This window comes from Chaetodon auriga, chromosome 1, assembly GCF_051107435.1.
Source record: "Chaetodon auriga isolate fChaAug3 chromosome 1, fChaAug3.hap1, whole genome shotgun sequence".
In the NCBI taxonomy this organism is placed as follows: Eukaryota; Metazoa; Chordata; class Actinopteri; order Chaetodontiformes; family Chaetodontidae; genus Chaetodon; species Chaetodon auriga.
Window position 1 is genome coordinate 23,578,025 of NC_135074.1, and position 12,818 is coordinate 23,590,842.

The following is a 12,818-nucleotide window of genomic DNA, read 5'->3' on the forward strand; positions in this document are numbered from 1 at the left end:
CTGCGTCTCTGATGTCTGTGCTCCTCTCTCACTCCTCCAATTTGGTCAATTAAGTTTACTTCAACAAATCCAGGGTTAGGGATGATTGTTGAAACAGTGAAAAGACAAAAAGATTTTGGTCAATTTCACTTTGTTTATGTCGCGTTTAAATCAAGTGCATTTTACAATGAGAAAATTTCTATTTCTGTGAATGGAATCTGGTGGCTTTGGTAAGAACGATATAACAGCTGCTTCTCGTTAAACAAAACAGATCTTAGTCTTAAACAGAACGTTCTATCTCTGTAGAGATCCTTTCCATAATATTGTCAGAGCCTGTCAGTGGCAAAAACAAACAGTTTTAGTGGACGTACACTGATGGTGCGCAAACAACAAGAGGGATTATGTCGCAGTCCATATTGTGGCAGCTGCACCGCTCTCTGCAAATAGCACTTCATTGATTGAAAATATAATGTTGGTCAACCTGAAATGAGCGAGTAATTCAAGAACACGGACATCATTTGTTTATTTTGTAATGTAAATGTAAGTATATCTTTTAAAAGACATGTTTATGTTGAAATAATACACAGGTAGTATGTCTGATGTATTGGTTTTTCCCACTTATGGACATAATGCGCATAAATAGATATTCAAGTGGTTCAAACCTATGTTTTTTTAAATGGAATAACGAAACATTTTTGGCCAATTTTGACAGCCCTAGTGATAAATATACATTAGCATGAGTACTTCTGTCTCTCCAGTGGATATGTGAGAGTCACGTACGTGGAATCTGGCCTCTAGTTTGTGAGCAATAAGCTTGTAAGCACTGTAAAAAAAAGCATCTGATCAATATCCAGACTGTGCACCACTATAAATTAACTGACAATGTGCTAATCAGATCAATGGCAACTGTATGATACATTTATTTTTGAAAAAGCTTGGATTGGGCATTTATAAAATGTTCCTCACGTGTGCATGTATCTCACTATGCAGTTTAAAAATGTTATAATAGTCAAACTTTCATTTCCACTATTTTATTCACACTTTTATCTGCAAAATCATTTCTTAATTAATGTGGAATAGTTCAAAACATATTTTAAAATTAACATTACCAGTAGAGGACCCTCAGCAGTGATACTCTAAATAAGCTAACATTTGAAGTAAGAATGACAACATGTTTGTTGACCACCTATTTTTCCAGGCTTCTGGATGAAAGCCAGCATCCCTAAGCGAGCCCAGGGTTATGGATGAACTCAAATGTTTATTCCTTAGTTCTCTTCAATTTGACAGCAAATCAAGTCTCTTAATTAGTTTTCAAACATCCAAATATTTCACACTAAAATGACACATTTCCCAAATAGCACATTTCCAAAGGGGCACAGAATCTAAAATTTTTCATGTTGGTTCAAAATGTAATCAACACAAAATCACAGCAATTAATTGTGACAGCCATCATCTCTCACACTGCAATGTTCCAGTATCTTTGATCACATGCAGAAAGAAATCATATCAAGAGTAACACATAAAGTAGGTTTGGGTTGTTTCATTATTTATATATACTTGTATGATGAAAAGGTCACCCTGCTTCCTCATCCTGGCCCCAATCCCAAAGTATCCTTTAGAGAGAGCCCTTATAAATGCACAAGATTCTAATTAAATTTAGCTGACCTTAGACTAAAACAGTAACTGTATCCCCCTGTCTATAACAATCTACATGCACCTTGCCAAAACAGTGAATACACATCTAGCCTTTTTTGTAGTCCAGAAAGACAGTAGCAAGACACTTAAAGTTAAAGCTTCTTTGTCTTTTTACAGTGGGAGGGTGATGTAGAGAGAAAGCTACACTTATTCAGTTTATCAAGACAGCTGCACTAATGCCAAAACATCACACATCATTGGGTACGTTTGTTGATTCATCAAAGGCCTCAGACATCAGCCTGTATCACTGCGAGCAGGAATAAATAATCCCTAACCCTTGCAGGCTGCCAAAACAATGGAGCCATGCCCAGTCTGTCTCTCCCCTGATACCTCAACCCCCAATCTACATTCTACTCAATATATAATGGGAATAAAATTAGATGTCAAAATCTCACTCAGAAAACCCACTTTTATCTTCAGTCACCAATGAATGTGTGTTATAATGATCATAAGGCCTCTGTAGCCTTAGAAATGGAAATTGATTGCCCATATGGGCTGAGTCAAAAATGTTTATGCAAGTTGAATGAGAGCCAGGAGAGCAAAAACATCATTACGGCTTCAAGTCTCCTGTAACAGGAAGTGGTATGGGCTCCACCCTCCACTGGACTTCAGCATAGGTTTAGCCCAACACAGCTCTGCCTCAGCACCACAAGACATATCAATGCACTCATCTCCCAATCAGTTAGCAGTCCTATGGATCTTGCACTCTTCAGTGACAACAACAACACCCTTCAGTGTTGTTATCATCATGGCTAAAATGATTGCAACTCTTTCTCAGCCTAGGCTGACTCCTGCCTCTTACGTTTCTCACTCTGTCAAGAGTAACTAGAACAGCAGCAGCAATTTTGCCAATTCCACCCACTCCCTGGCAGCACACCAGCCCATCAAGGATACAGTGAGTGTCTGCCTCCCTCCCTTTTCCTCTTCTGGCCCAGTGGTCAAACAGCTCTCGCATCGTGGAGAGACATGATGATGACCATCCTGTTTGTTTCTCAAGATCTCTAAGGCCTTCAACAGTCAGAGAACCACGAGTGCTGCTCATGGCAGCAATAGGCATGTCTAGTTGGGCCTTTCTCACTAAAGGCAGGAGTGACAGCCTGTTTGGCCAGTGTTGGCATTAGAGAAGCTGTAACCCCAGCCCTATCCTTAAAATTTCCTGTAGAAGTCGACCAGAGAGTGTCACTGTGACCCTTCTGCCTCTTCCAAATACAGGACATTTTTTCAACTTGGTAAGAATTCCATGTTATTTATAGCTATATTTTTCTGATATATATTGATACTGATATATAGCATTTGTGCACCATCAATGTATATCGCATTTCATTCAAACTGACAGAAACAGAACAAAACTCACCAAAACCTTCTTGGTTTGTTTTTTCACTATTTCAGCAATCACCACTAACTGCGGTTTGGTTAAAATAAACTCTTAATTTACCAAAACAAGACAGGAGCCAGAGAGAGGGCGGACATCAGAGAAGCAGCGAAAACAGTTTGTAGAGCCGTAATATTTTCGCATCAAACCCTGGAATCATTTTCCTATCACATTATGACTGCCTTTGCAATTTAAATAAGATAAACTCTTTCATACAGTGTATTGCCACAGAGGTGCTTTTCCACAATCAAATTTTAGTTTTCACAACTGAATGTATGGATTTTTTAATAGTTCAAGTATAAATTTGAATTTATAATATTTGTTGACAGGCTTAATATATACACAATGTGGCAACTGTATTCTCTATTATATAGCATAATCAACCTGATCTGCAACGCAATGGACTATGCTCCACTCTTATGCATCTCATCAAACAAAATTCTTAAAAACAAATACCTTTCACTGCACCAATAAGAGTGGTGCAGTATAATATGGTCAAAGTTAACTTCAAACAAGTATGAAGCACATCACTGTCCTCCCATCACGTCCACTCACAACCCTGTGGGAGAAATCCTGTCTATTCATTCACCCACAGCGATTTCCACTTGTTCCTCAAATAACTGTCCCTACCACAATTATGGTAATAGAACATCTTTTTTACCCCCATCGCTTCCCTATCTCAGCCACGCTTTCCATTGGGGCCCTCTTTTCTTCACAATGGAACAGGAAAGTGGAGAATGGCTACAATGCCTCTATCTCTCTGTTTCACTGCACACTCACTCTCAGAGCCCCACCCACCCTCCTCCCCTCCGCTAGTTCGGACACTGGGGAGAAGATACAGATATTGCAACCAATGATGCTAGCGACTGACACCACACCCAATCCGCAACAAGCGTCAGAGGTTTTGTTTCTCTGGCATGGTAAAAGTCAATATTACCGAAATATTATGCTGAGCCTGCAGTTGACAAAAACAGCACCATTCCTATCAGAGTTCAGCTTCGATCAGATGTGAATTTATGTGATTTGCAAATGAAATGTTCTAATCAAGACTATGTAAAATATTTAGGTCACCATTGGCAGAGTTTTTTCAGAAGAAAGGTAACAAATATTACCAGTACATGGATATTAGCTAATGAAAATAAATAATGAAAATTGCTATCATTCACAACAGCAAATTTTGCTGAAAGGCATTAAGTGCGCAAATATTGAAAAAAGTTTGGTACCATGCCTTAGCCCTCCTCATATGGTATACGTGTTATGACTGCACCGAAAGAGATGTATTATTACTCAGTGTTCAACATGCCCTGTTAACATTCTATAATGTACATTTACCTACTTACCTACTTTCTCTTTTAATGATCAGCTCTTTCAACAATCAATCACTTTAATTAAGGTCATAACCACAACTGGAATTTGGAAACCAGTAGACCATAATTTATGCTTGAACAATGTTGGGACAATGTGCCTCAGTCTCATGTTTTCTAATACTAGCTGATTAAAGGTCTCTGAGGCTTGCTGGCATTTAATCCTGAGAAAGTCAGAGGTGAACTGAGCTCTACAGTATGGCTGGTTCACATGAGGGTGTGTGAAAAAAAAAAAAAAAAAAAGTCTTGATGATACCCATTTGATTTGGCAAGTTAGACCGCTGGAGCCGCATAAGAGCTTTGGCTGAACTTCAGGATGCATTTTTGCACAGATCGAGAACTGTGGGTTTGATCCTGATCTTTTCCATTGGAAATGCATTAAGAAGGGATCTCTTCACAGCCATTATTTACAGAACAGTTACAGCAATCAATAACTCTTTATGGGCTATCTTTGCAAATAAGTTGGAACATGTTGGAAAAAGGAACAGTGAACACTAGTTGAGGACACTGAACCTTGCTTTGATGACCTATTAATTCTCCCCATGTTCAGTCTTAGTGATGTACTATATCAGCAAGACAGAGCAGGGATATTTCTGAAAATTCCCTCTCGGTGTTTTAAAAGGCAAGACTTAGTAAAACACTAGTTCATACATGACAGGGGAACTGCAGACAAATCCAAAATGTGGTCTCCAAAAAGTAGACTGGTTATGTCAAAACAACTTCTGCACCTCAATAAACTGGCAAATGTCAAAAATGATTTGGTATAACAAAATACACTACCACAATCTCAAGCCAGAACCACAGTTAACTATGTCAAAAGGACATACATCAATTTCGTATGCAACATTAAAGTCTTAAGTGGCAAAGCTGTATTGTGGTTGAGAAGGGTGAGTCAGGAAATTGGTTTCCTTTATTCCTGAGTTGTTTTGGTGGAAAGGACACCTTGCCTTTTATTTGATTAAAAAGGTTGGGTACCCCTGGTCAAAATTTGTTTCTGTGAAGAGCTAAGCGAGTAAAAGATGACCTGGTTTCGAAAACTCACAAAGTTAAAGACAACCCATTTCTTTAATGCTTTAAACAAGAGTAGTTTTTTACTTCCATATTTTACAGTTTCAAAATAACAAAAAAGGAAAAGGCCCAGAGGCTAAAGTTTGAGCACCCTGCATGGCCAATACTTACTAACACCCCCTGTGGCAAGTATCACAGCTTGTAAAGTCTATGTAGCTTGCTAAGAGTCTTTCAGTTCTTATTTGGGGGATTTTTGCAACCATGCAAGCAGTTCTCTCAGAAACTTTTCTTGGTCTTCCAGAGATCGACCTTGACCTCCACCAATCCTGTTAACTGCCACTTCTTAATTACAATACAAACTGTGGAAATGGCTACCTGAAAATGCTTTGCTATCTTCTTATCGCCTTCTCCTGCTTTGTTGGCATCAATTATTTTAATTTTCAGAGTGCTAAGCAGCTGCTTAGACGAGCCTATGGCCGCTGATTGTTGGGACAAGATTTGAGGAGTCAGAGTATTTATAAAGCTTTGACATTTGCATCACGTGATGACTGAACAAGTCATAGACCTTACCCACCTAAGTCTGAGACTTTGGTAAAAGTTACCTGAGAGCTCAAAAGTCATGAGGTGCCCAAACTTTTGTATGTTTTTTGTTTTTTTTTCCACATTAAAATTCTACAAATCAAAAACAATACACTAGTCTTGTATAAACTATTGAACACGATACTTAATCTTTAACTTTTGGAGATCAGTCTTCCACTTACTATGCACAGTAACAGAGATTTTGACAACAGGTGCCCAAACTTTTTCACTGCCACTGTATTGCATGAGAAATAATGAAATAATGTTCATAATTTGATCATACTATGGTCTTGAGAGTGATTTCAGAATTGAAAGCAGAATTAAATCAGGCCTGCTGAGCATCTTATATCAGCTGTCATAATACAGTGTATTAACTCAGTAATCACTGGCATGAGTGAAAGACCATATGTAAACACGCTTATTTTCACAACCTCCCTCTCTTAACATGAACTTATGTAAATGTAGCATTTGATAAAACAGGTCTTTTGAAGGATTTTCATTTCTTGCATTTGGTCCAGTGGCCATATTATTTTACTATGCAGGTAAACAAATGCAGGCATATAAACAGGCTGGTCCCCATGTTAACTAGAGATGGAGCCTCAGGAAATTTTGGAGTGATGTTTCGTTATAGCAAATATGTATTATATATGTAAAACTTCTTTGTAAGACTCTGTGTCAAGTAATTAGCAAGAAAACATGTTTTACAAACATGTAAAAGACAATCTGAGTTGTCTGCAATGCAATGTGAGGTAACTCAAGTATTGGTTAATGTCTATTTATTTCAATGGCTGATTTAAGTAAGGAGGTACCCTCTAAAGAGGCTATTCTCAAGCTTCTGTTGATATAAAGTCAACAGCAAAAAAAAAAAAAAAAACACCGCAGGTAGGCTGTGTTTTCATCATTCAAAGTCAGCATCACAGACTGAACGCATATGAACTATAAACATGCTCTGGGGCAGATACTGTATTTAATGGAGCATCACCTTCAGATTGTGGATTTCCAATAGGACTCTATTCTTAAGGGTAAGAGAAATCAATGTAAAGTATGGCCTTTTTTTGGTCTGGGAGATAAAAAATAGTTCCATAGTTTCCATTTCTTTGGAGATTTAATCGTTTTCCTCTGTACACTGACAGTTTTATCACCCTCTGTCAAGATCCGTCTGTGCTCTTAGAGGGAGCAAAGGAAAAGCTTAGGGCTCATTGCTGAAACTTAGAAGAAGGACCAATCAACCATGATGGAAAAATCACATACACAAAATCTAATCAATTAGCTTCCAGCACTCAAAATGTTATTCAGGATGAATACCAAACTTCACCCATTTGTGATGCACTATTACTCAAAAGCATCAACAATTTATGTTGTGATGCACTACCACCCAAAAGCAACAAAAATTATCAAATTATCACTGTTTGGGACAGGGTGAGCAAACCAGAGTGATGGGGAGAGACAGAGCAAGAGTGAAGGAAACAAAAGAAAGAAAGACCTGCTCATTATGCACTAAGGCAGCAGGCATACTATTGGGCGGGCATTTCAATGACTAGTCTGTTAAACATTCCCATCTTCAATAAAGTATTTGTATATTTTTACAAATGTGTCCCTGTGCAGGTGTAACTATATCTGCCAGAGACAGAGATGGCAAGACAAATGAGACCGCACTGTCTTGTAATCTAATATACCCTGTCTTTGATATTGAATAATCCATTTAATAATCAAATTCCATCCCACCCAAGACTCTCTCAGGCCAGGTCCCACGTGAGACACATTATTTCCATTGGATACCTTGAATAATATGTGCGTATAATATGTGTACTTGTAAGCAAATTTGTAAGGTCTTAAAAATAAAAAACATGGAAACAAATTCCAGACATTAAATCATGTAACGATAACATGTCAAAAAACTCATTCATTCAAAAACTTACAGTTTTAGAGGCAGTAAAAACATACTGGATGACCATTTCTCTCTTTGTGCTGAGGTCCTTGTCTCTCAAAGGAGTCTTTTTTTCCTCACTCAAGTTCATGTCCTCCTGAAAAGAATAAAAAACAGTGAGAGGATGAATCTCAATCCATAATAGTCTTGTTTTGTTTTTTGATTTTTCCCACCACATATTAATTATACAATACTTTAGCAACACTAGCTTTAGTCAAATGCAGTTTTACTTTTGTTTTTTCCCATAACCTTTTTAGCCTAGATGTAGTTGTAAATTTTGGGGGGTGGGGGGTTTGTTTACCACTCAGTCAATGTGGTTGCCCTTGCATCAGATATAGGTTTTACATGTCAAGCTCTGATATTGTTTTTGTTGAAACTGTTCAATGACAAAAACATCATACCATCATCTTTTCAAACAGAGCCAAGATCTCTTTTTCCGAGGTGATCTTTGATGAAAGCTCCTCAAGCTGATGTGAGGTGGATGATGAAGAAATGGACCAATCATTAGCATTGTGTTTAGAAAGTGATATGGGTGGTCGCTCCTTTTTGCTCCCCGGAATCCGAATACTGGCAAATCTGTCCAGCTGTAGAGACAAAATAGAAAATAGAAGTAAAATAGTGAGATTCACACAAGAATTTTCTGTTCTAAGTTACGATACATAAATAATATGTTAGATTATGAGCACATTTAGACACTCAGAACGGAGGCAGAACAGAGTAGACAAAACAGCTAGCCTATTATTGAGTAAGAAAAGCAATGCTATCAGTGTGAACTATGTGAGTAAAGCACATGCATTGAACATCTGCTATACATATGTTGAGCAAAGCACTATCAATATAAAATGTAGAGTCAACAAAGACATGAGTTAGTGAGAAAAGCAGCCTGTGCTCTGTGATGTGAATGAATCTGGCAATGAAGACCACCTTCATTACCACTGAAATAAGCAGATTAGATGACTTTTAGTAACGAGATGTCAGATGTTACAGAGATTGACAACCAAGAGAAGAGAAAACATTTCAATAAATTTCTCAAATCTTACCACATCATCTGTGATGTTTCTAAAGGGTAAGTGCTACAGCAGAGAAACAGAAAAAACAAATCAGGATACTTAGAGCAACTGCATAAAAATTCTAAAAGGAAAATTGACTTAAACAACCTAAAGCAAATTACTGAGATACAATTGATATTAACACTAACCTAGTAAAAGGTTTGGGTTTTTTATATTCTGTAAAAATTTAATTTGTGGTGTTCATTTCTTGCTGCATCAGAAGAGAGAGATAAAGTGCGGTCTCCAAGGGTAAGGACAGTGTAATGTTACTGTTGTTTTGTCTCTTCCCCCATTGCACTCATCTTGCAATTCAAAAGGAGACAGCTTTCAGATATAAGAGTGCACCAAGCAGTGTGGACTAACAGATTATTAAATCCAAGATCAAATGTCTAAACCCAAGTGTCATGTTAGTCAACATCAATGACAATAGTCATTTAAACAAAAACTGTTGATTCACAAACAGGCTTTTTTATAAAGGATCCACTTGTGTAGTGGAAGATGAGATTGGCAGTTGGCCTGTTGTTATCTGTGCATACTGGCCACCTCGGTGCCTGCCGAGCATGTTCTCTCTGCTGCTTATTCTGCTTGAGCAGAGTTTTTGTTTGTTTGTTTTTCAGAGGACCTCTTGGGAAGTTGCCATCTGTACTTCAAACAGGTGTAACAGAGTCAAAACTGCCAAAGGAATAATCCTAATAAGGAATAAGCAGTCAATTCATGAACAGACAACATGAAATTTCAAAATGTTGTCATAATGAAGTGCTGAATGAAAAACTGACATGGAAAGGTTAAGTCTCCCTCAAACATGGCCGCAAACCATACAGAGCCTGGGAGAAAGAAATCAATATCCACCAGTGTTTAATTAATATAAAATTGCCTGGAATAAAACATGTCAGCCTGTCAATGAGCCATCCCTCTAATGAGTGTTCCGAGATTAACATCATCCATTTTTGTTCAATATGTGCTAGAAAAGAAACAGATTGAAAGTTGGCATGAGAGACCAGTAGAATGATGCAACGTATTTCTTCTGGAGGAATTATATTGTCTCCACTGATCATCTTGACAATTGGTCAAACTAATTGGACACCGTTGTCAAACTTTTACCTCACATGCCCACATCTTGAGAAACTAGGCCAGAGCATGCATATATTTGGAGCAAAGCTAGCTAAGATGAATCCCAACAATTACACATAAATATTCAAAATTATTTTGTCTTGTGATGTTAAAGAGGTCAAATGCATGTCACTACAGAACTAGAAAATGGTCAGAATTCAATAATTAAGAGATCATCAAGTAAAAGACAGAGAGAGAGAGAGAGAGAGAGAGAGAGAGAGAGAGAGAGAGAGAGAGAGAGAGAGAGAGAGAGAGAGCAGTATTCCACAATTTCCAATTGTTTCTGTTTTTATTATCAAGTTCCATAATTCAGTTTGTGTTATCTGCAAAGACGGAAAGTCATAAGGCCCTACTTCAACGTCAGGACCAGTAATGCCTACTTTTTGTTTCCAGCTTGGAACGAAGTTTCAACTGTTCAGAATTAAATGTGCAAACCAGGAAAATGAAAAAATGAATGAAAAATGAATATACTAATTCTGCATAACATCTACATACATTCTACATAAAATGGTATTTCAAAGTACTATTGTAAGTGTATTATAAATTGTACTGAAGCGTACTTTAAAAAAAGTGTACTAAATTACGCAGACTTTTAATAGTAGTAAGTGTGCTTATGAAAAACATACTTATTTTCAAGTCCTTTGTAATACACTATAGTCATGCTTAAGTAGAGCGGACTTTAATTTCACTTTATTTGAAGTATATTCAAGTATCTTTCCAACACACTGGTGATATAATACAAATGTAATGCAAGTGTGTTTTGAACGCTCATGAATCCTGATTTTCACTGGTGTATTAGAGCACACCTAAAGTTTGTAAAAGTTGTGCCAATTTAACATACTATTTGCACTTCAAGTATACTTAAGTGTTACTCAAGGTGTACGTAGGGACTACTTAAGCACACTTACGTACACTCGAAGGTGACACAAACAGTACAGAGTGACTTAGTGCGTTCTTCAAAAAGTATAATTTAAGTATAAGATATTTTTTAGCCTGGTGGGAGCTAAGGACAGCAGAGAACAATGAGTATGCTCAAAAGTAACTGATCAGTTGCTTCCAGTAAGAAACATAATTGGCCCATAATTACAAAACAGCAAATAAAATTGTGACTGCCATAAAACTAGTTATAGGGCCATTTGTTTAACTAGCAATGCTTTGTGTTTTTCAAGATCTCACTATTGCAAACCCTTTATTTTAATGAATAAAATAGGGATGGCCTAACAACAGTAATTTGTAAATGTCAATGAATTCATTTTAGTTTCCACAATCACCATGTTCATTTAATTAAACTGTGATAACATCTTTTTCAATTAGAGACAAACCCACCACTCATAGAGAAAACACTGATTCATAGAACACTGCACATGCAATCCACAGCAGAAAAGAGAGCCAAACACAGGAAGGGGATCCTTCCTGGAGGTCAGGAAAAAGCAAAAATTAAAGTACCCAACCCAAACCAAGAGAGGATATATAGACATCAAATTTTTAAAACGTCATTAAATTCTTTGAACCTTTCATTGTCAACATTGCCAACACTTTTTTGAATTCCATTTTATTTTTCCATTTTTTATGACTTTGAGCAATTGCACAACACCAGAGGGGCAGCAAATACTCATCACAAGGCAACTACACAGGGCTCTCATCAAGGAAAGGACCTGCACCATCTTAACTGTCAGCGTTAAGAAAAAGCAAATCTTCAACACTATGGCCTTTTAAGTCAAAACTTCAACTTTTTTTAATGAACAATTCTTGCAGAACCCCCCTTATAAATAACATGGGTGGATTCCTTTCTCAATGTGTCACTGCGTTAATAAGTATAACAAATCACACGTGGTTAGACTTGAGCCTATCATTCATAGAGCTCACAAAGGTTTTTCCTCCACACCAGATTTAGTGAAGAGTTTCTTTTTTAAATTTTAATTTTCTGTTGACTATTTGATTCATCTTCTAACCATTTCTGCACCACCTTTCTGGCAGCATCATGGGCACTGACTGAAAAGCCACCCAGCAAAGTAACTTCAACAATTAAAAGTTATATGAATGAATCTGCTTTGGTGGAAAAAACTTGTCAACCAATATAAATGCTAATAAAAGACACTTCATTAATGATTGACACTGCTCTCTTTTTCCCCAGCCAGGTTTTTGTGTATCACATTGGACTCAATTTCAAATTTCAGCTCTAAAATGACAGATATCGCACTGACTCTACTGGTGTATTTTGTTTCTTATCCATCTATTATTCATTTTGCAGGCATATTTGGAGATATTTTTGGGGGGGGCGGAGGGCACTGTAAAGGTTTAAGGTTAATAGAATAGGTAAATTATTTGCCTCAATTATACTAAACACATTCACAGTTACTTATTTGAGCAGTAAAGTTCAGTAATACTGTCCATTAACACTAAAAACACTGCTATTAAACATCCATCACGTTAATTAGCCCATACAACCACCTCAGCTTAAACTGACAATCAACTGATTTTGGATGTGACAGTGAAGAGCCATTCTCATCCTTTTTTAAATCCCTACACTTTAAAAGACCAGCATCTCAAAAGAACATTAACACATTTCATTAACATGTCTTCTGTTCCATTTCTTTCTTCAGTTTCATAATGCTCTGCTTGAAAAACAGCCACTGCACATAAAGTGTCTTTAATGGCAAATCTACTTTCCACCAATTCCAGTAAAAATTGTGGTATTACAGTGCCACCTATTGAGATTAGAGTTAATAAATCAA

General features: G+C 37.2%; 1 protein-coding gene across 1 annotated transcript in view; it reads right to left on the reverse strand.

Moving 5' to 3' along the window:
• Positions 1-12,818, reverse strand: part of LOC143320687 (protein diaphanous homolog 3-like) — a 161,931-nt gene that overhangs the window by 146,557 nt on the left and 2,556 nt on the right. The window contains exons 2-4 of the mRNA XM_076730545.1: positions 8,965-8,997; positions 8,326-8,508; positions 7,917-8,021 (exon numbers count right to left, since the gene is read on the reverse strand). Coding sequence (XP_076586660.1) covers positions 7,917-8,021; positions 8,326-8,508; positions 8,965-8,997 — 321 coding nt within the window. The remainder of the gene's footprint in view (positions 1-7,916; positions 8,022-8,325; positions 8,509-8,964; positions 8,998-12,818) is intronic.